We start from the raw sequence: 26,036 nt of genomic DNA, 5'->3' as shown, positions 1-26,036 counted from the left end.
GCCGGGGCGTTCCCTCTGGCCGTTCCCGTTTCAACACCTGCCGTTGTCCTGGACTGCAGCTGCTGCCTCCCCCAGGTAAGGCTCTAGGTGAGCTGACAAAATACGCACTCGGGTCAGTGCCCGGTGGAAGAGGGTGATGCTAAATGAGTTGGCTTTTCCTCAGAAACCAGCACTCTGAGGTCGCAGAGTAGGGCTCTGTGTCTCCTTCAGAGCTGTGCAAACTGTGGTGCTTAACCGGCTAATCCCTGGAGTTTTACAGCCACATCTGAGTATAAGAAGGCACAGTAAGAACTCAACAGTTATGTGTGTCAACTCTCTCTGCACGGAAACTGTGGTTGTTTCTAGACACGTTGGTTTTATTTCTAAGGTTATTAAGCATAACTAGAGCCTAGAATGTTACTCCATCAGTATGCCTGACACATTTGCGTAGATTACCCTCTCCCTTTGGAATGTACCAAAAAAGCTTCGAAAAAGAAATTTACTATAATAGTACAGCAATGCCAAACATGAAGAAAGATTATTCCATATTAAGGAAATTATGAAAATATTTCCTTGTCCTGTTCCTCATATGCCTTTTTTATTTTTTTATTCAGATATAGGAGCAAAAACTATGCTGTTTAAAATCCATTAGAATGAAATGCACTAAAAAGTTGACTCATATATCATACACAAGTTGCTTATTTTATATAAATATCTTTAACATAAATTTGAAGATGTTATATTTTTAGTTTATTCAGAGCAACTATTGTCGAAAGAAAAAACACACACACATTTATTGTTTAAGAGACATGAAATATTCAATTTAAAACTCAATAATATTAGGTTGTAATGGCAAGTTTTAGCATTATAATGTCATTTCTGGATTGCAATAATCAAAAGCTACTTATATGCAAGAGAATATATGAGGATTTAAAAACTTGAACTCAACAAAGATGGAAACATTCTACATATTTGTTGGCTCAGGATTTTTCTTATCATTTCACATGTGGAGAACCTAACGTCACAGTAGAGACTAACATGTATAGAAAGACTATTCTTTCTTCTCTGAGGTGCTGCCATAACAGCCTGAATATGCAAGGTCATGATCATAGTTTTATGTTGGAAGGCAGAAATCTGAGATTATCTGATAAACTTAAGTTACTCTGAAAAGTTGTCAATTTTAGAAAATGTGGAAAACCTGCTTTAGTGGATTATCTATGGATTAATGTAACACGTGGTAGTGTTAGGTCATTAAACTGAGAGTGCTTAGGAAGGTTTCTAAATTGAAATCAACCAATGATCTATTTCAAAAGACTTTCATAAAAGGAAAAACATGTTTTTGAGTGCACACTGCAAGTATAACATATAAACACACACACACACACACATAAAGACTAGTTGGATATTTAATTTATATTAATGTTGTTAGATTTTATGTTTGTTTTAATAGAAATTGTTCAAGAAGCATAGACAACTAGGGAAATATTATATGTAATTGACTATTAGAACATTCTTTTTAATTTTATAGTTAAAATTTGTATATTGTCATTCTAAAGTCACACTTTTGTCACAATATATAATAGTATTATGTATAGAAAACTATAAGTGAACTAGCTTACAAAATTCATTTCTAAAATTTATCTGCTCTAAGTAAAGATGACTAGAGTTAGTCTGTTTTTGTTACTGTTTTTTAGAAATGACTCTGAAGCCCTTAGCCTGAGCAGAGATGGGCCAAGAGTGTCCTTTGAATCACCCTGTGTGTTTGCCTCTATGATTTGTTTAACTTGCTGAGCCATACAAGGTCAACATGAATGGTTACCATGTCATTATTAATAAGATGTATACATTTTCTAACTTAACCTAATTTCATTTTCCGAAGCATGGTATTGAAGACTAAAATCAAAGTTCCACTAATTTGAAGGATTAGCATTTTCTTCCCATAGTCTAGCTTTAGTTGAAATCTGATATATACAGGAAGAATAGTAGTTAATATTACTTGAATAACCAGTTTAGTTAGCCATTCATGGAGATGCTATGTCTATGCATGGAAGAATGAAATGCTCGTATGTGACTACCAGTGTAACTTCATGGATGGATAACCTATGCAGAATATTTTATTTTTAAATAAACCTTTTTAAGGAGATAGGATTTTTTCTTTCATATTTTTTTCAGGGAAGGATTTCTTATGAATTTATTAATCATGCCCTTTCATTTGTATTAGAAGCATGTTAAACTACAGGTCACATTTCCAGTACCTATGCCTGTCAGTTGCCCTTTGATAATATCATAGCCATTTTTCTTCCACAGTTAATGAAGCTGTGCCTTTGAGATCTGGAGCAAGCAATTATATATGCATGCCTAAAGAGAATTTTAGAAATTCCCCCTAGAGAATCTGCTATAGAAACAAAACCTAAAGGAAAACTGAGTTCACATCTGACATTATTTAAAAGTTCCAAGAAGGATTCACCACTCCTTGGGAACTGTGAAGTTTCAAAGCATCATTAAATCTGTTAAGTCTATTAAAATCATTGTAGTGCTGTTTGTCTGACAACAAGCAAGGACTCTATAACACTGAATCTGTTAGCCCCAGGGACAGGTTTCTTAGCACAACATGCCAGCAGTCACTGCTTGTTTGCTAAAGAAACATGGGTTGAGTCCTTAGATATGGCACAAACTATATGCTCCATGGGGAGCCTGTGCCTGATTGATTCCAATCATACTTGACACTCTAGTTTTTGAACAAACCCCTGGATGCACTGGGTGCCTGTGAGACAGGCAGATATCGCTAGTTCTGACAAGGACCACTGATAATCGAAAGTTCTAGAGTGGCTAGGGCTAGAGGACTACACTGCAGACATTGACCACTAGAAAAGTTTCAGAGAGCTCTCAGACTTCAGAGTCAAAGGTCTCAGGCCAGGGGCTGAGAACTGTTAACCCTTGTAAGGCTAATGACCCCCATGTCTGAGGCCTGCATATGACTATGAACTTACTACTACTTCCCATTGCTTACTGTCATTGCCCCAGATGCCAACACTGAGGGAAACAAAACTTTCTACAGTCCAGGATTTGAAATTTCTTATTTATCTGACTTCAATCCAGGTAAAGAACCCTGACACAGCTGGTTGGAGACACGTGCTGGTTGGAGACAAATATGTAGAAAGAAAATCCCATTATCATTTTTTGAAAGATTGAAGGGAAATTCAGTTATTTAAAAATTTCTAGATTTTGCCAAAAAAGAAAGGACAAGGGACACTCTGAATTAGGAGTCACATATAATCCTTTACATGTCATCCCACTATCAGCTGTATGGTTGTGAAATAATGTTTTTGTTTGCCACACTAAAGATACTGTATTTATAATCTTACAAAACTTAAAAAGTATGGCTTGTTAGGTTATTTCCAAACTCCTGAAATTCTGCATTCCAGTTTATAAAACATAGGAACACATAAACTGGCAGTAATAGAAATCTTCAACAGTAAGACACTGTAGGAGATAATCCATCAATATCATTTGCCTTGTCAAGGTTGTCTGATAAATATCATGGTCAGGTTGTTCTGCTGAAGAGTCTTGAGATAAATCCCCATGTCCATGAGAATATTAGAACATGTAGTACTTGTTTTGTAGACTCAAATGCTGGGAGATGGGGAATTCAAAGCAGAATTCCTTAAGTAGCTTTCCTTGTACTCAGGTTTACTGCTTACCACTTCTGCTTTCAAATTCTGGACACCTTATGTTACAAACATTGATATTTTTCCAGGAAATTTCATCTATAGTCAGCTACATGTCATATTATACATGCAGAAAAGTTACTTTGTAATTTGAAAATAGAAAGGAATTCTTATTACACAGAACACTCATGTTTGATGTGGTATAAAATACCTTTCATTTTTTATACAAATATCTGCATACAAAGTCTTCAAAACAGAGTAATTGAATTGCTTAGTAATAGAGTACATTTAATTCTTTGTTTTTTGATACATGTTTGAATAAATCTCAGTAAAAATGTAATTATGTAGTGTTTTGTTTTGAGATAGAATCTCACATTGGCAGCAAGGATGGCCTGCAACACATAGCAATCCTCCTGCTTGAGCCTCTGGAGTGTTGGATTTACAGGCATAAGCCACCTCACCCTTCTATCTAGTATTTTTCTTAGATAAAAATATGACAATGTATTTGAAGAAATCATTTCAGAATGTCAGATGCAAGGTCTGTAGAGCATGGTTATTCTATTGGTGAGGCCTTCAGATTGGCTCTCAAAATTAGCACTGGAAGCCTGGTCTTGAACCCCTCAGGCTCCGGATTCCAGATTCCTAGCATTCTTCATTCCCTCTTAGGAGCTGAAGTGTACTCCCAACATTGTTTTCTCCCTCATTGAAATTCTTTCTGTGCTAATCCAAGTATTTTGAATAGTTAAGGTTGAAATTATTTATATATTCCTAAAATAATAATTGCATCTAATAAACAGTATACATGTATTTGATTTTATCATATAAAACTGTTTGCAGCCAGGCGTTGGTGGCTCATGCCTTTAATCACAGCACTTGGGAAGCAGAGGTAGGCGGATCTCCGTGAGTTCAAGACCAGCCTGGTCTACAAGTTCCAGGACAGTCTCAAAAACCAAAAACCAAAAATGACAACAACAAAAAACAAACAAACAAACAAACAAAAAGCACAAATAAAAAACTGTTAAAATGCTACTTGAAAACTCACTTTCCACAATTATTGTTACTTGTTGATTCACTTATAAGTGAATGCAATTTAAGTTTTGCATAGAAGTCTTTTGTGACTGCAATTTGGTTCTTCAACCCATTGTACCCCTTGTTGCATAAATTTACATAGCTGACACACTTAAATTGGTCATTAAGAATATTAGAGTTAAGATGCTTTGGGAAGTTATATCTGAAGCATAGATTATGGCTGCCTTTAGTTAAAATTTTAAAGTGGGACATGTTTAAAATCTAGGCTTGTCACCTGCTTTGGTACTAAATGGCATCTATAACCCATTTACTTAAAGTGTACCCTCCACCAAAGCATTAGCTTTCCTGAGGGCTTGATAAACATTAAATAAGCAGGTCACACATCTGCTAAATAAGAATTTCTAACAAGTTCCCCAGAATTATTATTTTTTTTTAACTAGCCTCAAGTACATGTGAGGTAGACTCAGGAAGATCTCTGGAATTCACTGACCATGCACTCTAGCCCAATTGGGGAGCTCCAGGCCAAGGAGAGACTTTATCTCAAAAAAGATGAGCCACAGTCCTGAGGAAGACCCCCAAGGCTGCCCTCTGGTATCCAATACATGCACACATGTGTACACATAGCTGCATGTACATGCAATTCCACACATATAAACACATATCTACACACTTACATAAATATAATTATGTTTAGATAGACATTGAAAATAATTCACATTTCTACCTTTTTGAGTAAGTATCTTGCTTTTCTGGTTGATATCTATTATTAGACCTTACATAAAACTTCTGGCTTGGCTGACACATTGAAATTTTCACAGGTTTAAACATCAGTTTGTGAGCCATTTAATAACCTTACTCTTTTCTACTCACCACCTAATCCAGGATTTCAAAGTAGGTTAATACTGTACTTATTGTGACCTATTTTTATCATCTAAGCTTTTAAGAACACCACAAATTGACATACACTGAGAATCTTTACGTTAAATATTGTGTCAAGCATATAAAACATAAAGTCAAGAATGGCAGGAATTTAGGGGATTAATCCTTGTTCTTACAAGATACTAGATGTGCCTTTCCCAGTAAATTGTCTCTGCTGTTGACCTTAGTCATCTAAATCATGTGAGGTGTGCTGCCATACCCCAACCAAAATTCTGGAGCTTCATAAAACAGGGCCAAGAATCCAGTGGCAGATAAAGGGTAAGGTGAAATGGAATGTTCTGTTAGTGGGAATGATAGGCACTTTCTATTTATTATAAAAATGTGTGTATATTTAGTACTTAGCAATACATGTTTTTTTTTTTTACCTTGAAGTTATTTTCTCTAATGTTAGAGTCATCTTTATTGGTGTCCAAACTTTTGACATTGTGACATGATATTGCCATTCACAAATGTGTTAAGTCATATTCATAGGCATCCTGGGACATACATGGCCTGCAAGCTGCAGTATGGACATGTTTAATACATTCTACAAAAAGTTTTACAGAGAATATTTTGAATGTATTTACTCTGAGTTTTATGAAATAATGAGGACAGGGATGTGTTTTAGAAAAGAAAGTATATCCTTAATAAAAAATAAAACATCTTGTTAGATTTATCTGCTGAATCAAACTGATTTTCATAGAAAGTAAAATGCTTTTCTCTGAATGTTATTTGGTTGCATTTACATTTCTTGTAAGTATGGTGCATTTTGCAGGAACTCAAGATAGATTTCCTTGGAAAATGAAATTCTTTTAAGTAGCTCTTGGAACTACATTTTATAATATAATAACAAAAATTATTTAGCATATGACATATTATAATACATGCTGGACATTTTAGAGTTGCATTAGCATTAGTGAATTATTACTGCAATGAAAGTCTTGTTTTGGTTTTGTTTGTTTTTCAGTTGTTTTAGAATGGAATGACTTAGAGATTCTAATAAAACATTTTGCTGAAATTTTCAGGAGATATCCAGTTTTAAATTACAATTAAACTGCCAAGAAATAGATAACTACATACTCAGAAAGTATTTTTAAGTGAAGATGAAGTTATAGTTATTTGTGCAGATGAGTCACAGCATTAAGACAATTCATTAGCAACCTATCCATTGAATTAGCATTTTATGTCAATGGGGGGTTACATTACAAAATTCATCTTCTAGACTGAGCTCTTAGGGGAGATTTGTGAGGCTCCTGTCCTGTACCTAGGCCCACATTCCCTTCTGTGATAGCCAGACCGTGGAATGCCTAGTATTCAGGAGATGTTTCTTGCACTTTGTCCAACAGTGACAAATATGTTTTATTTTGGTAGAGGATAAGGCTCAAGATGTTTTCCTGAGGAAAAAACAAATGAGGAGATGGAGTCTAGGAACTCAAGTGTTTGTTCCTCTCTTTTCTCCAGCAAGCACAGAGACTGTTCTTTAATCAAAGGGGGATTTGGGAAAGTGTGCAGTGTTAAAGGTCTATTAATATCAAAATCAAGGTGAACTTTACCTGTCAGTGCCAGTGAAGGATTCTCCCAGGTTCTCTTCTGGCATTTCTCCAAGGCTCTCAGCTGAAGCTTGTGGGAAAAACCATGAAAAGAAATGCAAACACAACCTGTGCCTGGTAACCAGGTACTCTAAGTGAATATGGCACTTCACACCTTCCATTCAGGAATTAATTGCACTTTTATCACAGCATAGAGGATAATACAATGTGGAGGAGAGAAGGTTAGTGCTGTACAGAGGATAGGCTGCAAATAGCAACATTTCAGAGTCATAGTCAATACCTGGGCCTGAGATATCAAGTACAATGGGACTGCAGATCTAAAGGATGGAGACCTAACTTTAGAGAACAAGCGGAATGTTATTATTCTTGATGACCCTTCTTAGACCAGTGGTCTCAATCCTTCAGGGGATTGAACGGCCCTTTCACAGAGGTCACTTGTCAGATATCCTGCATATCAGATAGTTACATCATGCTTCATAACATTAGTACCATTGCAGTTATGAAGTAGCAACAAAAATGATTTCATTGTCATTGAAACAGCCCTACAATCATGGCCTACAATGGAAACAAGGATGTGACTTTTGCCCATCTGTCACTGGGTAAAGCAAGTTGCTTGGCAACCTCAAAGGCAATAGGCAGGGATGTGGAGTCTTCCCATGATGAAGTTATTTAAAGATGAAGATGCGAGAGAAATACATGAAAATCAGGACTAATAATAAGACCACAGATTCCTTGTAGGTTTGGATGTCTTACACTCATAGTATTTTAGCCTTAAAAAAGACTGTACTTCAATTATCTTTATTTTAAGTGCTAACAGTATTTTTATCATTTCTTTCATTGCTGAGTACAATCTGTGTAATAATCTTCTGATGTGAATTGATGACATTTGTGGGTAATAAACCATTAGGTATTTGCACAGATGGACATAGATTCTGAGGTGCAAATATGTGGGATAAACTGCGCTGTGACTTTTTCCTTCGTGTCTCAGCTATTGCTGATTAACTATGACATACATTTTCTATTAAGTCAACTAAAGGATTACACCCTGCCTCCCGTCCCCCCAGAGAAATGTAGGAAGTAAACACCATTTACTATTCTGACATTAAAAGAGGTAAAATCAAAATACATGCAATCAGACCAACAAGTACATTTAAAAATGCGATCTGCTTTGACGACAGGAAATAGTTTGCCTTTAGTATTGGAAACAAGGTTAAACTATAGGACTATAGTTAAAAACATGTACTGCTTCTGCAAAGGACTTCTCAGCACTCTTTGTGAAGTCTCCTCTGGGGTGTATGATGCCCTCTTCTAGCCTCTGAGAGTTCCCTCACTCATGTGCACATTCTCTCTCTCTCTCTCTCTCTCTCTCTCTCTCTCTCTCTTTCTCTCTCTCTCTCTCTCTCTCTCTCTCTCTCTCTCCTTCACTCTCTCTCTCTCTCTCTCACACACACACATACTCACAATTGATTAAAACTAAAATAAAAAAAACTGTTAAGTAACTGTACTAGTGACTTTTCTGTGGCTGTGATAAAAGACCTTAACCAAGACAACTTACAGAAAGAAGAGTTAATTTGGTTCATAATTCCAGAGGTCTAGAGTCCATATGGTGGGGACAATATGGCAGCAGGTGCAGACATGGCAGTGCTAGTCAGTGACAGAGGGTTAGAGTCCATATGGTGGAAACAATATGGCCGCTGATACAGGTGTGATAACAGTAGTAGAAAGCCAGGAGCTCACATCTTCCATGGCAAGCAAGAAACAAATAGTTAACTAGAAATGGCATGGGTCTTTAAACTCTCAACCTCCACCTCCAGTGACATACTCTCTCCAACAAAGCCACACCTCCTAAACTTCTCTGAAACACCACCACCAACTAAAGGACCAAGTACATGAGAAGAGCCTTCATTGGACACTCTCATTCAAAGAGCTAAGGTAGTGCTTTTCAAAATGCATCAGTAAATAAGACATAGCTATTACAATACATACTTCATAAACAATGTATTAATAGTAACTACCCTGGGCTTAGAAGAACATAATTCTCAATAACACATGTGCACAATGCACAGTAACACATGTAGTGACATGACTACAAAACATGTTTACCAACTCTGGTTTGTGTTTTAACCACTGAAGGTTTTTAGTAAGTTATTTGGTTAGCTACGTCACTACAAGAAGCAGAATGTAACTCCTATATGGTTGCAATCTCATTTCATTCTGAATGCATTCTTTTGTGTCCTTTCCAAGTATCAGGACTGTGCACTGCTTATTCACAGGTACCTACCAGTAGATGGCAGAGTTCCCTGACACTGCATGTATCCAGTAAACATTTCATATCTTCTATACAGTGAAGAGTAGGCACTTTTTTTTTTGGGGGGGGGGACTTTGGAGAATTAACTTTATACCTACAAAAATAATCACCATAGTCACCATTGAGTTCTTAATATTAGATATTAATATACATATATGAGGAACTTTGACAATATGAGAAGGAAAAAACATATTTAAGCTGGGACTTGCAAAAAATGAAAGAGTTCATTCACACAAAAGGGTGAGAGGAAAATACTGCCTATATAAGAGCATCAGGAAGTAAAGATCAATACATGTTAATGGGCTGGTTAGGTTTTTTTTCAACTTGACACAAGCTAGTCATCTGGGAAGTGGGAATCTCTATTGAGGAATTGCCTCCATCAGATTGACCTACATTTTATTAACTTCTAATAGATGAAGGAGGGCCCATACTACCATAGACAGTGCCATATAAACAGAGTAGCTGAGAAAATCTGGGATAGCAGCTAGTAAGCAATCTTCTGTGGTATCTGCTTCACATCCTGCCCCTGGTCTGTCTTGAGTTCCTGCCTTGGTTTTCCTTGGTGATGGATGGTAACCTGTAAACATCATGAAACCTTTCTTTTCCACCTTGTTTTTTATCGTGGTGATTATCATAGCACCATAGAAGTAAACTAATACATTTGGGAATTGCAATGAAATAAGGGCACTAGTCATTAGCCTACTTCAGTAGTCTGTATCAGACATCATGAGAGGCTTTGTTAAAACCAATGACATTTGGGTGGTGAAAGGGCTTTGTAGAGAGACAGGCTAGGTTTGAACATGTTGGTGTTGAAACGAGCAGGTAAAATCTGAAGTTTCTAGGTTAAGTAGGGGCCTTAAAATGAAGCTGATGGGATTTGCATGCTTAGAGTAGTCTCCATATACTGCGAGAACAATTGGCTATAGGAAGCACTCACTAGAATGGGTGGTGCCAGCTAAGAATGGGTGAAAGTAGGATTTAAGTCAGAAATTGTAAGTCGCCTACATGTGGTGATACACACTTTAATCCCAGCACTTGGGAGGCAGAGACAGGTGTATCCCTTTCTGCGAATTTGAGGTCTGCCTGGTCTACAGAGCAAGATAGAATCCATGTCTGGAAAAACAACAGCAACCACAACAACATACAACACAAAATAGCATAAGAGAGAGAAGAATGAGGAGGATAAGAAAAGGTCTCAGATTCCAATCTGAGATCATCAGGAACAAAATAAAGAGTCTGCAGAAGAGTCAAGGTCCAGATTCCAGGACAGCATCAAAATTCAGTGACAGGAACAACACCTGGAACCTCATATAGAAGTAGGAATCTATGCCCATGCTTTTTGGTCTGAAGTTGCAAGCAGATGTTAGTGAAAATATTTCTGAAGAGTAAGGACCACAATAAGGATGGGACTGTTGTCCACTAACTGGTGGTGCTGAATTTTCACCCACGTTCATCTTTCCACAGACAAACAAAACCTGCCTTGATCCTTTTATGTGAAGGAAAAGGCACTCACATAGAAACATAAAACACACACTCCTTCCCCACATGTCATAGTTAGGGTATTGTTGCTGTAAAGAGACACCATGACCACGGCAACTTTTATAAAAGAAAACATTTAATTGTGGCTGGCTTATAGTTCAGAGATTTAATCTATTATCGTCATGGCAGGAAGTATGACAGCATGCAGGCTGGCATAGTGCTGCATCGGTAGGCAGCAGGAAGGGCTAGACCCGGTTTGAACATTTGAGACCTCAAAGTCCCCCCCCCCACCCAGTGACAAACTGACTGAAACAAAGCCACACCTACTCCAACAAGGCCACATCTCCTAATAATGCCACTCTTTATGAGCCTGTTGGGACCATTTTTATTCAAACCATCACACCATACATATTGAAATATATGTAACATTACACTGTTATAGCTAGTAATTATTTTTTTCCAGAAGCGATAAAACTTAACTAATATTAAATTGATTTTTATCACACTCTAACTCATTCATGATGTATTAAGTGATGCACAACCTTTAAAATTCTGCTGCAGCTACTTCATTTGTATTTCATTAACTACAAAATGATTTCTCTCTCAAGTATTGTAATAGAAGAAAACAGAAATACATGACTGATATATTTTTCTTCCTTTTTGTTATTTTTCTGGAACTTAAAACCTGTTAACTTTTATAAACCATTTTTTTCTTAAAACAATTAAATCTAAGGGGTTCCTAGTAGGTGAGGATAAAGCCTAATATTTGATAGTCATTTCTGGAACTGAACGACATAAAATTACTTTAGCTTTTAGTTTTGAATATAGGTTTGTATTTTCTGATTTAGCTTTCTCTCAACAGCTATGTGCAAATGTTTGTTTAGTATTAGCTTCTTGCACTGAACATGATTTCACGGGGAGATCCTGGTGAAACTTGCTTGGTTGAAACACGTTGTTATTACTTTAGGCGCTGACAATTCTCCAGCTGACTTGCTTAAAGTACAAACACTCTATGGCTTGGATGACTTACATTTCACATTGGTTTGAGCAAGATGATTGGTTTGAAGGACTACAAAGAGTAAGAAATATTTATGTTGTAATTACAATTTTTATGAGGTTTTATTTATTCATTTATTTATTTATTTTGCTTTTTTTTTTTTTTTTTTTTTTTTTTTTTGTAGAGCTCTGTTCCATCCCTTATATTTATGGACATTGTGTAATACAAAACTCTGAGACTATTATAGTCATTTAAACAGAAGTAAGAATATAATTTATACTGGTTATAGCTATACATTGACCAAAGGTCTCTTCCCATTCCAATTTTAGATTATTTTCTTTTTTAGTTCTAGCTGGAACCTAGTGTCTCCTGGATGCTAAGTGGGTGTTCTACCCATGAGCTATATGCCCAACCCTCTTTACATTTGTGTTTTGAGACAAGATCTCATTAAACTGCCTACGTTGGCCTTGAACCTGTGCTGTTCCTGCCTCAGCTTTCTGAGTAGCTATATAATAGGCCTGAGGCATCATTCCTGCCTAGATAAACTCACAGTAATATTTTCAGACTGTCTTTAAGACTGAACTATAAAATACTCTTTTGTATGTGATTCATGTATAAAAATAGCAATGATTACAAACCTTTTTCCCATAAATAAAATTATTTAATTAAATAGAAGGCAGTTTTATATTAATACTTAGTATTATTATACTATTATTGGAGGAAAAACAAACATCCTGGGTATCTTATTGTATCTGATAAATTTAAAGAGAATTAAAATGCTTATAATTATGTTTCAAAGGGTGTCAAATGTTACCATGACAACTCAGCCCATTATCTTGAACAAAGTACAATTTAGCATTATAATAGTAAAAGAAAAAAATCTTATTTAAAATATAAAATGTCAAAAGTTTTAATTTTACTTTTTCAATGGAGAGTTTCTTGATATTTAGAAGAAGACAGACTGTGAACTTTCTTTGCATTAAGTTGTGAACAAAAGAGTCAGAGTGTCTTTGTGAAGTTTGACCATGGTTCTCATTGCTGTTCAAGGGCACATGCTACTGAGGAGATGCAGTAATTTTTCTTTTTTTTTTTTTTTATTCACTTCCTTGCAGTCTGTTCTAATCACACCAATCACAATTTTTTTCTCATCTTTTTATTTATTTATTTATTTTTTTAATTATAGATGCTCAGTAGTGCATAGCCTCTGGGGACTTGTTTTTCAGGTAGTCTTTTCTTTTCTTTGCTGTGGAACAAGCTGATAAACATTCTGGATCTCGTAGCCATATGCCTCTGGAGAAAAACACACATAAAGTAAATTCTAAAGCATTCTTCAGGAAACGTGCTGTGACATAGTAAAGAGCTCTCCATCCTGAATTCTAAACTTCAGTAATGGGATAATACAATGAAAATGATGGGGGAATTTCAGCCTATGAGTATTAATAGCAAGATTCCAAACTCCATGGAGCAAACACTGAACTACAATGCCAAATGCCCTTTTTTAAGTTTGTGAGTACACTTTAAATACAATAACAAATTCATTTTTAATGTCTTCAGAAAGATTTTCTTTGACATGCAATCCATGTGGTCAAGAAAGGACTGATTTTAGTAAAAACGCTTTTTACTAAAATACATGTTATTTTAAAGTGCCTTTGGAGCATCGTATAGAGATTGTAAGGGTTTAGAATCTTCCTCTTTTCAGTCACTAGTATTACTGTGGTCCTTTTGAAAATAAACCAAGATGTTAAAAGAAAGTATTCTCTTTTTTTTTTTTTTTATCTTTTTTTATTTAATTTATTATTTTACATGTCGATCCCAGTTCCCCTTCCCTCCCTCCCTCCCTTCTTCCCTTCCTCCCTTTTATCCTCTCTGCCCCCTCACATGCACCCTGACCATCCTCCCTTCCCATCCCCCCACCCCAATTCCACATGTAGGGGAATGCCATCCAGGTGGGGTCATGTAGATCTGACAGGTCATGTGAAGTAGGGACTAGGACTTCTCTCCTGTCTCTAGGTTAAGGCAGTATCCCTCCATGGGGGATGTGTTCGCAAGGCCCTTTTGTGCACCAGGGATACATCCTGGTTCCACTATCTGAGGTCCCTTAGACTGCCCAGTCCTTCCGGTTGAGACCCATATTCGGGGGGCCTGAGTCAGTCCCACACTGGATTCCCAGCTATCAGTCTGGGGGGCCCTTAGCTCCTCTTTGTTCAGGTCAGCTGTCTCTATGTGTTTCTATAACCTGGTCTTGTCCCCTTTCTTAATCACAAAAATAGTTTACTACTAAAATTGGACATATCATCTTCATGAGTCTGGGCTCCTTCTTGCTCAGGGTTCACTCATTTGTATCCAGACACAGATGAGATGAAGTAAGTATTGGCTTTTATCACCCCTAGCCATCCAGCTTATTTTCCAGTTTGTGTATATGTATATGTAGCCTATATTATCACCATTTAAAAATGTTAGTTAATAAAAAAACAAATTAAAATATTGAGTTGAGCTTGAAAACTGACACTTACGTGTGAGTTTGATATTTAGAGCAGTAAGTTGACACTTGTACCTTAATATAAGGACGATTTATGACTCAAATATACAAACACACATATACAAACTTTACAGTTATAATTTATTCTTGACTATATTGTAATGCCACATCATTTATATTTAAATTTTAACTAAATTTAAATCATAATAACCCCTCACACTCAAAAGTAAACGTTACTACCTCTAAAATCCTAATATATAAAATCCTTCTCTGGCTTGTTTTCTGTTATATTTCACCCACTGACTATGAGAAAGTAAGTTTCCATAAGGGAGGTGTGTGTGTGTGTGTGTGTGTGTGTGTGTGTGTGTGTGTGTGTGTGTGTGCTTGCACATGTTCTGTGTAGGGGCTCAAGAGCAAACCTTGGACACAAGTTAACAAAATGAAAATAATAGCCCTGTTGTTGTCAGCCGCTATCATTACCATTGATGTGGCTTTAACAATGCACAGGCCTTCTCCCTGAAGCCACTATAAGCCTGCATTATTCAGTGAGCTTTTTCATGCTTAGTTTCCATCCAAAACGAACACCCCCATCCCAAGAACTGATGCTTAGAATGCACATGACACTGTCTCCTGGTTCACAAACCATGTTGCATGATGAAGTGAGGATGTTGAGAATTTATTCTGTGTACCTGCAAAATGCTACTTGTCACAGTCTAGTTGTTTTTCTGTGAAACTTTTTACAACTTATATTTAAAATTTCTGAAAATAGCATTTAAAATGTCCCTTAAATTGAATATATTCTATTTTTGGTAATGAAGAATCATGAATTTTGTAACTATTCATGCTGATGACAAAAATAATAGAGGGTTCTGGGAATTCCATTTCATCTCCTTAGTAACAGATTTACACCAATAAAATCTATGTAAGTTTTACATCTATTTTATGATCCTGTCAAAAAAAATTCTAGAAGTTCCAAATACTAGGATTTATTTAAATACCCAATAAAGGTTTTCAAATGTAATGGTATTGATTTGTTTATTGATACATGGACTTTTAAGAATAAAATGTCATTTTTAATTTTTTTTCTATTTACTATTTTTTTGGCTGGCTTAAAGGATTACTCAGTTCCAAATTTTAAGAAGAGTTAAGGGTGAGAGTGGTGAACACACCTATAATCTCAGTATTCTCAAGATAGAGGCAAGGGAATTACTGCAACTTCAGACCATCATGCATTACTTAGGAGAGGTAGACATCACCTTGTGCAATGTAGCAAGACCCTGTCTCAGAAAAACCAAAATATAAATAAAAATAAATAGATGAAGGAATATAATGTATTGTATCTTAGATTTGCAAAACATATGTAAGATGGACAGCATATTGAATTTTATACCAACAAAGAAATTCTAATATTACATAATTTTGGAAAATAAAAAATAGTTGAGATATAACAATGAATGGCTTCCCCGGTAGATGAGTGGGTAAATGAACTATACTACACTCAAATAAAAAATTATTATTTTATGCTAAAAATCTGTGAACCGAGTTATTCCAAATTTGAACTGGCTGCCTTGGATGAATGGCCAATACTGGATAATTGTAGATGTCAGAGAGAGATCTGGGTGTTTCTGTTTTTAAACCATGTAGATGAACTTTCACTTGCCCTCTACTCCCCATCAGCCCTGACAGTCTTCCCACCCTAGGTCCATGTCTCATGACAGTTGTCATTTTATGATTTCTTCTAACTTAAATTGCCTGCTTTGAAGTCTACTTGGTATTTTCAGATATTTTTATCAGAAAAAATTAAGCTGAGATTAATACTACCAATAATTTATTTTCAGTACATAAAAGCAAGTATTAGGGAAGATAAAATTGGGAAGTTTGATTCACAGTACCAAATGATGAGAATGATTGACATTTGTTCAATTTTGCTTTTAAGGCAACCATGTCCCAGGTCAGGCAAGTGGGGCTGCTGGCTGCTGGGTGTCAGCCATGGAACAAAGATGTGTGTGCTGCCAACGGAGACCGCTTTGCATACTGCGCAACTCTGGCCATCTATATATACCAGGTCTAATAGCGTGGATTATTTCAATTTCTGATTCTAGTGCATACAATTATTATTTAATTAATGTTTACATTACCTCTATGTAATATGAGAAATGATAGTTTAATCAGTATTTGTGTTTTTTCTTTGAATATTTATATTAAAGGGTAAATTATATTACTAAGCAATGGCATTAATCTGAATTAAGCTTATGACCTTAAACATCATCTAAAGTGCTTTGAAGATGATGGTATGAAGGAAAATGTTAAATTAAGAATACTTACTACTCTTCCGGAGAACCTGAGTTTGATTTCCAGAGTCCATATCAGACAGCTAGCAACTGGCTGTAACTCTTGCTTTAGGTTATATGATGCCCTTTTCTGGCCTCCTTGGACACTATATTTATATGCCCACACAGACACATACACATAAATTAAAAAAAATAATTTTCAGAGACTGTTTATTAAATAGTTCCTGGTACCAGTGCACACTAGCAATAATTTGCTATCATATTTTTCTGAATTAATAAATGGTATTTTTTTTCTGCCTGGCATTAGAACTTGATATAACCATTCACTTACAATGAAAAAATATATTCGGCTAATTTTGCAAATAGCAATTTAGATTCCTATCAGTGTAGCAGCACAGTCTCATAATATTGTTGTAATAGAATTTATTAATAAATTAAAGTTCTACACTGTGCTAGTAAAGTCAGTGAAGATCACTGGTGTACAACATTGCTTCTTCGTATATCCTTGTATATATAGATATTTCTGATGAACCACTATATAACCCCCTTTTCTTTGTTAGACTCACTGGGAATATTCATAATACTGCTACAGATAGTTTGCATTGCTAACCAATTTTAAATTTAAAACTATAATAGCTATTCAAAATAAACAATTATGCAAACAGAACAACATTCGACAGGACAGAGTTGTACAGGCTAAGTTTTGTGGGGAGAATTATGAAATTAAGGAGCTTGGTCTTAAAACATATTTCTGAACTCATATTCAGGGATGGTGAGTGAAAAATAGAGAAAATCCGTGAGGAAAACATTGAAGGCCAAGGAGACAAGATAGAAGAAGCTTGATCATGTAGGAAACTGCACTATGGTTAGCAAGTAGGATTTTATTTCAAGCATGTGGTAAAAAATAGCTAACCTTTAATTTAATGATTTTTAAAACTTCAAGGGCTACTGTGAAGGTTCATTGGTATATGTTAAAGGAAAAAGACCAACCTTAATGAAGATATAATAAATCCAAGTGATAAAGTAATGAGGAATGAATTCCTGCAGTAATAATTAATGGAGATATATATATATATATATATATATATATATATTTATATATATATTTACTACTCTTCCAGAGAACCTGAGTTTGATTTCCAGAGTCCACATCAGACAGCTAGCAACTGGCTGTATAACTCTTGCTTCAGGTTATATGATGCCCTTTTCTGGCCTCCTTGGACACTTCATCCACTAATACATACAAATACAATTAAACCAGTGATTTAGATTTATAAAGGGTCTGTTACACCATTAATAGTTTAAAAAAAAAGAGTAGCTGAACATGAGAGAGAGAGACAAAGAGGGGGAGAGAGGGAGAGAGAGAGAAAGAGAGAGAGAGAACTTAGAGCCCAAACAGCAATTATATAGGACAGAAGCAGGGGAGAGGGAAGGGAGGCTCCTGAGCTGGAGAGGTTTAGGGTAAGGGGGCAGGATGAGAGATTATGAGTGGACTCCATAAAACAGGTACTTGCTAGAGACCAACAGGCACTTGGCTATGCTAATAGGCACCATGGAGTTGTCCTGAGTTTCTTAGGGACCTAACAGACACTTTCAGAGAAAAGGCCAGTAATTGTTTTTGCTTGGGAGTCCATTGCAGACCCCACCAGGTTCCAGTGGATTATTCTAATCAGCACTCACACAGATAGGCCTGGTTAATTTAAATAGATCTCTCTCTCTCTCTCTCTCTCTCTCTCTCTCTTTCTGTCTGTCTCTCTCAAAATCATGCATCTAGAAAAGAGGTTGTGGGGGGCAGCGGGGGGGAACACTAGTGGAAGACAACAACCAGAATGTATTAAATATATGCCAGAGATAGTCAAAGCAATTCATTTTAAGAGAAGGAACACCTTTAATATTTTGGAGAATTGTTTTTCAACATCATTGAATATTTCAAAGTTTTTATAAACACTTGTGTGTTTTTTTTTTTAAATAAACCAATTTTAAAATAAGCTTTAAAACCTAGTTTTGTTTTTCTCTAAAAAAAAAAGAACAGTTGGTTTATTTAACCTAATTTTTATGCAAATGTCTTAAATTTAAAAGACTCTAAATTAAAAGGGTTCTTATATTTCACAAAATACATGGATAAAAATATAATAAAAATTTAAAATGCACATGTTTAAAATCTTAAACAATTTACTACTTCTAATATAAAATCTTTGCTTCCTCAGTTATTTTTTTCAAGTGGTTTCTTTCTGCTTACTGAATTCAGTTGAATGAAAACCAAGGCATGAATTGAATTCATATTTATTATTATGCAAACCAAAATTTCTGTGCATAGCTTCTGTTTTATAGAGTATGATTTCTAATGGAGAGCATACTAATTAATAAAGGAGAACTGAACTGCTTGACATGCTTCGTTTTAGTTGGATCACCGTTATAACGAATTCAAACTCCATGCAATTATGTCGGAACATAAAAAGACAATCACGGCAATCTCTTGGTGCCCACATAACCCTGACCTGTTTGCCAGTGGCAGTACTGATAACTTAGTGATCGTTTGGAATGTTGCAGAACAAAAAGTCATTGCTAAACTCGACAACCTCAAAGGTATACTTACCATTAACGTTTATTATATCAAGTAAAATATTTCTACTTCAATAATCACTATTTAGCTAGTTTAGATTTTAAAACAACATTTAAAATTTCTAGTAGTAACATGTATACAAAATAAATTTCTTGCCATGACAAATGCAAACAAATGCAAACTGAAACAAATTTTCTCAAGATAAATATCCAGAGGGTGTTATTAACTAAGGATACAGCCAATTACAAATAATTAAATTAATGTTAAAGCTCAATATGAAAATTTCCAGAATCAACACAAAAGCAGAAAAATATTAGTGAGGTAGGTACTAGACCTTGACTGTTCATTAGGGTACTCCCTAATGGTCTTTGAGACATAAGGATAATATGCAGATACTTTGCGTCTACATGATGTACTGCTAAGCAAGTTTTGTGATTTTTTTTTTTCTTTTTTCTTTTTCTTTTGGTATGATTTGGTAGAGATGAAAACTTGTTTCAACAAGTTTTTGGGAATTTGATAATATCACAATCCTTTTTTACTCAGCACTGGGCTTTGATTTTACCTATAATGATGATATAATTAAATAACCATTTTATTTTCAGTGTCATATTTAACTTTACTTTTCTCTACCAATGATAACTCGATGATTTTTTATAACCATGTAAGGTATTTCTAGATATGATGTCAATATTAAGTTTCTTTTAAAAGTGATATAAATAACTTTGAGATATAAAACTGAGACACAACTATTACAATAGGGTAATTTTATTCAAAATTTCTTTATTATATTCTAACATGTACTTGCAATATTGGCAATTCACACATTTATTCCTATGTTTTTCTGTAACAATAACAGCCTTTATTTTCTAGCCATATTCAACACATTTAGTATATTGTCTTTTCAACTTAGGTCATTAAAAATGTTTAAAAGTTTGGTGAAAGTAATTAATTTTGCTACTCAAGTGGTTTAAGGGTATTTGCCAAATTAAAGTAATTTGTAACTGCAAAGAGTGAATTTTACTTCTAAATTTATGTAATCTCTTTTCATGTCTTGGAATAGCCAGATAGTGAGTAAAGTTTTCTCCAACCTCTGAAAAGACATTTATAAAGCCAACTATGTAGTGAACATCTATTAATATACGTGACAGTTTTTCTTTGATTTTTTTTCAAGTGTATCACTGAGAAAAACATCTATTGTGACATAAAAACAGCCATTTGTGTCTGAATCAGGAGTTTTTGTATCTCTCTGTATGTAATCTCATTCATCAAAAGTCCTATGGATCATTCTAGTATTATTTACATTAATAACAGTACATATACCCAATACATTATATTTTTGTAGATGATCTTATATAATATAGAAAACTCTACTGGAAGTTAATTTTATATTTTATGATAAAGAAACTAAATATTTGTCCTGCATTATTCTCATAAAGTCACAGCACAGAATCTGTATTAGCTTGTTTGAAAGTAATAGTTTCAATACGCTTTGGAAGTACAGATAATTATTAGATGCCTTTGTCAAGAAGTAATGAGCAGGGCTGCAGGGACAGCTCAGCTGTTAAAGACTAGGCTCACAACCAGAAAAGTAAGAAGTAATGAGCAAACCTTACGTGAATCTAAGGTGTTTGTGGGAGGAGACTGCTTAATTGATTAGCCATAGCTCCCTGTGTTTCTGTATATACAGCTTAAAAGGACTTTCTCACTGGCATCTGTAGAAAAATTAAATGATTGTGCTAATAGTGTAGGAAATCTTGATTTAATTTTTGCTTTGAATATTTTCAAAGACTCCTTCAGGTTATTTCCAAATATTTCATAATTTAAAGATTGAAAATTTTAGTAGTTTATTTAGAAATGTTTAAATTTTTTTAGTTCTAGTATGAATTCTTAAGGTATCTTAGACTTCATTTGTTTGGAAATTGAGCTTAAGCAAAGGAAAAATTGCTATTCAGTGGATTTTTTCAACTTCCATATGTAGTACTGGACCTGTGTGTTTTTCATTTCTATTTTCTTTTCTCCCCTAGTAATTTATCTAGTGGAAAACAAGTGGTAGATTTGCCCAATTATTAAATGATAAATTTGTCACTAGGTCTACACAGTAACATACTGATCAACCCTACACATTTCAAATATATATATATATATATAAAACTGGATTGAATGAATTAGTATTCTCTATGCATATTCCCTGTAGTTTTTAAGATTATCTTATAAATACAATTCCCAAATAAGAAATTGATTTTTTTCAGATTAGTGAAATATGCATTAGTGAAATAATGCTTATATTTGAAGTTTTATAAATGTGCAATGCAAACAGCAGTTGTTCAAATCTTATGCCCATCTTTCTGTTGTGTGTGTTTGCATTTAATTTTTTCCAGGGATACCTGCCTGTCTCGGCTGGTGCTGGGACACAGACGATATGGTGGCATTTGTTTCCCACAAAGGTCCTCTGCTCCTTTGGACCATCTCGGGACCAGACAGTGGAGTGTCTGTACACAAAGAAGCTCACAGTTTTGTGTCTGATATCAGTATATTTAGATGGCACACCCAAAAGAAGGGGAAAGTTGTATTTGGTCATATTGATGGCAGCATATCAATTTTTCAGCCTGGTAAGTAATTTTAACTTGATCCCATCTACTTTTCTTAGCAAATGTACTTTCTTATTCACAACAACTTGAAAAAATGAAAGGTTTACTTTGGCTCAGTTTGGCTCACAGTGTGGGAGGTTCCAGTCTCTGGTCAGTTATCCTCATTGCTTTGAATCTGTGTGAACACACTGCCACTTACCCAGAACATGACAGGAAAGTCTTACCCATCACGTGGCTGGGTATGAAAAGGAGAAGAGGAAGGGAAGTTAATCCCATCATCCCATTCAAAAGTATGCTCTTAATGAACTTTTAAAAATGCTTTGCTTTTTGAGATTATAATACAATTGCATCATTTCTCCTTCCCCTTTGCTTCCTCCAGACCCTCCCATGGGATCTTCCTTGCTGTCTTTCAGATTCACTGACTCTTCTTCCATTAACTGCTGTGTGCATATGTGCATGTGAATAGTCAGTACCTCTTCCTAAACACAACCTATTCTGGCTGGCTAATGTTACTTGTATGTGTGTTTGGAATTGGACAGCCAGAACTGGATGTTTAAAGGGTCTCTCACTGCCTGTCACTAGGACCACAGGCTGTGGACCAAACCTACACATGAGCCCTTGGAGGACTCTCCCAAATCTGAACTACAACAGTGCTTGAAGTGCAGTTTCACAAAATGATAGTGTAAGCACAATAGTATTCAGGTTGTGCTGAGTCCTAGTGTTCATATGAAGCAAACTTTTTTGAAAGGCCTTCTGTCATCTGTGCAGCACCTTTTTTTGAATCAGCTCCAATCATCCATCATTGCTTGGAATTTTCACATCAGTTCTTTTTATCTGCACATTTATGGGAAAATAAGTCAAATGAACAAGAATTTTTAGCTGGGGGTTGTGACGATTTTCTAATGCTATCCATAGAGGATTTACATTTTGATAAAGGTGTTGGGATAACTCTGCTCTTTATCAAAGATGTCGCCACCTCACAGAAAAGGACAGTAAATCTTTGAGCTCCTCGTTACTTAACTGGATTGACTGGGCCTGTTGTGAATTTTTGTCAGGTTTACATTCATTTTAAAATTTAGGCAATAAATTATTTTATTATTGCTTTTTCAAGAATGATGTAACTAAAAATATGATCAATTTTTCTGACACTAATAAAGAATTAAATTTGAATGGAAGAAGTTTTATTTGTGGGTATATATTTTGTTTGTTGCTTTTATATTTTCCCCCCTATGGGCACAGTGAATTGTGTAACTTTACATGATTTATTTACTCTTTAACCATCTAATCTCAAAATCAAAATTTTGACAATTGTATGATATTTCACTTTCATTTTTTTTCTTTTTCTTTAAATTCAAAAGAAAATTTACTAAACACATTAGCCGAATCAATACAATGTGTTATACAAATTACATTTTTTTTAACTCTTAAAAAGGGTTTTATCTAGTTACAGTAATTTAGGAAAGACTTCTCTGAATAAATTATAAGAATACAGCAGCAAAGAAAGGAAAAAGAGCAGTTACTAACATACATTGTATGTTTCTTTATAATCCACAAGTCTTTTTTTTTTAAATTTATTTTATATAACAAAGTCCATTTAAATGAAAATAAACATTTATAGACAATATTTGGGAATTTGGGCATTGTTCTTTCCAAACTACTTCCTGCTGGTAAGGGGCGCTGTCATTGGGGATTCTAAGAAGATTCAGAAATCCTGGCTGTAGTCTGCAAGGCTGCTTTATCCAGCTGTTTTGAATGTAGGAGCACCTTGTACTCTGTTTCAGGCGGTCTGGCTTGATCAAACCACATTAGTCTAGAAGGAATCCACATCTTTTCATTTTCTGTGGAAACAAAAATAGAAGTCCTTTTCCCCAGTAACTTGCCCTTGAACTTAAATTTGGGAGTCAAAGCATTTTTTTTTAAATTTAATTTATTATTTTACATGTCTATCCCAGTTCCCTCTCCCTCCCTCCCTCCTTCTCTCCCTTTTATCCTCTCTGCCCTCTCACATGCACTCTAACCACCCTCCCCTCCCATCCCCCCACCCCAATTCCATATGTAGGGGGCCTGAGTCAGTCCCATGCTGGCTTCCCAGCTATCAGTCTAGTGGCCATTAGCTCCTTCTTGTTCAGGTAAGCTGTCTGTATGTGTTTCTGCCTCATGGTCTTGTCCTCTCCATCTGCATCTGGGTTATAGTTCGACTCTGTTTATGTATGGGTGTTTGATCCTGTTTCCAACAGGCATTAGTTGAGGGCTCCATGGATAAGTTAGTTGTTGATCTCACTCTCCGGGAAGGGCATTCATGATAGCCTTTCCATGGAAGCTCAAATTGTTAATTGGCAGCAGTCTTGTAGTTCTCTAGACCTTTCTTTGTGTTCAATTTTATCTTCAAACCAATATTGGCTCCCTCTTTTATGTTCTCTCTCTCTCTCTCTCTCTCTCTCTCTCTCTCTCTCTCTCTGTCTGTCTCTCTGTCTCTGTCTCTCTCTTTCCTGTCTTCTATTCCTAACCAGGCTCAATCTTCCTGGTCGCACATGTTTTCCTTTCCTCCCCGTCATTTTCTCCTACTTCTCTCTCCATTCGCTGCCCCCCCCCACTTCACCTGAGCTCTGGGGGACTTGTCCCTTCCCAGTTCTGTGAGGGACTTTATATGAATCTCCTAGAATACACCTTGTATCCTAGTTCCTCTGGTGGTGTGAATTATAGGCTGGTGATCCTTTGATCTAGGTCTAAAATCCATATATGAGTGAGTACATACTGTGTTCCTCTTTTTGTGACTGGGTTACCTCATTCAGGATGGTTTCTTCAGTTGCCATCCACTTGCCTGCGAATTTCAAGATACCACAGGTACTGGGAATCCCAACTCTGGTCCTATGCTTACATGGTAAGCACTTTGCTCTCTAAGGCCATCTCTTTAACATCAAACCCATTTTTATCTTAATATACAAAGTGTAGAAAGTTAAATAAACAAAATCTCACATCCATTTTCTGTGAGCATATAATTCTAAATAAAATACTACCTATTTAAGACAAGCAGTGTATTTTGAAAATAGCATGGTTTTATGAACTTAATCAAAGCTGAAACAATAAGATATTAAATTCACTATGGAAGTAAATAGTTTATGTAGCTAAGGGATATTAACTTGTTTATACTTTTATGCTCTGGGTTGTCAAAAAGAGCATGTAATTTTGAGACTGACACAGGAGTGATTGTGTAGTTGGGTTTTGTTGTTGTTTTGCTTTGCTTTTGATGTGTGTGTTCCTGTGTGGGGGACTACATGTGTGTAGGTGAACTTGCAAGTGTGTGTGTGTGTATGTGTGTGTGTGTATTTGTGTATGTATGTGTGATGTGTGTGTGTGTACATGCATAAGAATGTTTGAAGATGCACATTTGTGTGCATGTGCATATGTACATATGTCTGTGTTGAGAGGAGAGTGTCAGGCACCATTCCTCAATAATGCCATCTCCTTCACTTTTGAGACAGGCTGTCACATTGGCATGCAGCATGTCCATAGAGCCAGAATGGCTGCCCAGCAAGCTCCAGAAGTCTGCTTGTCTCCAAATCCAGCGCGCTGGGCTTATAACCATGTCCCATCATGCTCAGCATTTTTATCGGGCTCTGGGAATTGAATATAGATCCTTACACTTTCAAGGCAAGCAGTGTCTGTCTTCCCACACTCCATAATCATGCACTTTTAAGCGAGCACATTCTCTGAAGTTTATAATTCTTCAGACTAAAAATATGTCTTTTGTATTTGCAGTGTCTATGTTTAATTGCATCATTTGTTATCTTTTGAGAATAAGAGGACTGGGCTGGTCCAGAGGAATTCTCATGTGGTTCATCAGTGAAAGATTTTTTTTCCCCACACTGCTTGTTATATGCTTAATTTATAAAAGCAAAAACAATTTCTGATAGTTTTTTGTATGTTTAATTTCACTTGTTCTCAGATTTATTGTTTTAACACTCTGGTTTGAATTATGGCAACTGACGATGATAAATGAGAAAGGAATTACTATAAATACTGAAAATGCTATTTATAGCACACTTTACTATGATAAGCTCTTTAATGAACTACCCCTGCAATAGTTTCAAAATCTCTGTGAACAAATATTAAACCCTCTATTATAAAACCAGAGAAGCTTAGGCACTGAACACTGTGTCTTTTCCAGGAGAGCAAGGCTAGCCAGC

At 35.6% G+C, this 26,036-nt stretch overlaps 1 protein-coding gene across 1 annotated transcript in view; it reads left to right on the top strand.

Moving 5' to 3' along the window:
* The first annotated feature begins 11,941 nt into the window (after positions 1–11,941).
* Positions 11,942–26,036, top strand: part of Wdr17 (WD repeat domain 17) — a 63,040-nt gene continuing 48,945 nt past the window's right edge. Inside the window, exons 1-4 of the mRNA XM_051182427.1 lie at positions 11,942–12,009; positions 16,344–16,472; positions 19,101–19,284; positions 21,640–21,870. Coding sequence (XP_051038384.1) covers positions 11,944–12,009; positions 16,344–16,472; positions 19,101–19,284; positions 21,640–21,870 — 610 coding nt within the window. The 5' untranslated portion in view covers positions 11,942–11,943. The remainder of the gene's footprint in view (positions 12,010–16,343; positions 16,473–19,100; positions 19,285–21,639; positions 21,871–26,036) is intronic.

This window comes from Phodopus roborovskii, unplaced genomic scaffold, assembly GCF_943737965.1.
Source record: "Phodopus roborovskii unplaced genomic scaffold, PHOROB, whole genome shotgun sequence".
Classification (NCBI taxonomy): Eukaryota; Metazoa; Chordata; class Mammalia; order Rodentia; family Cricetidae; genus Phodopus; species Phodopus roborovskii.
Note: the sequence above shows the minus strand (reverse complement) of the source record. Positions and strands in the feature narration are given on the sequence as shown.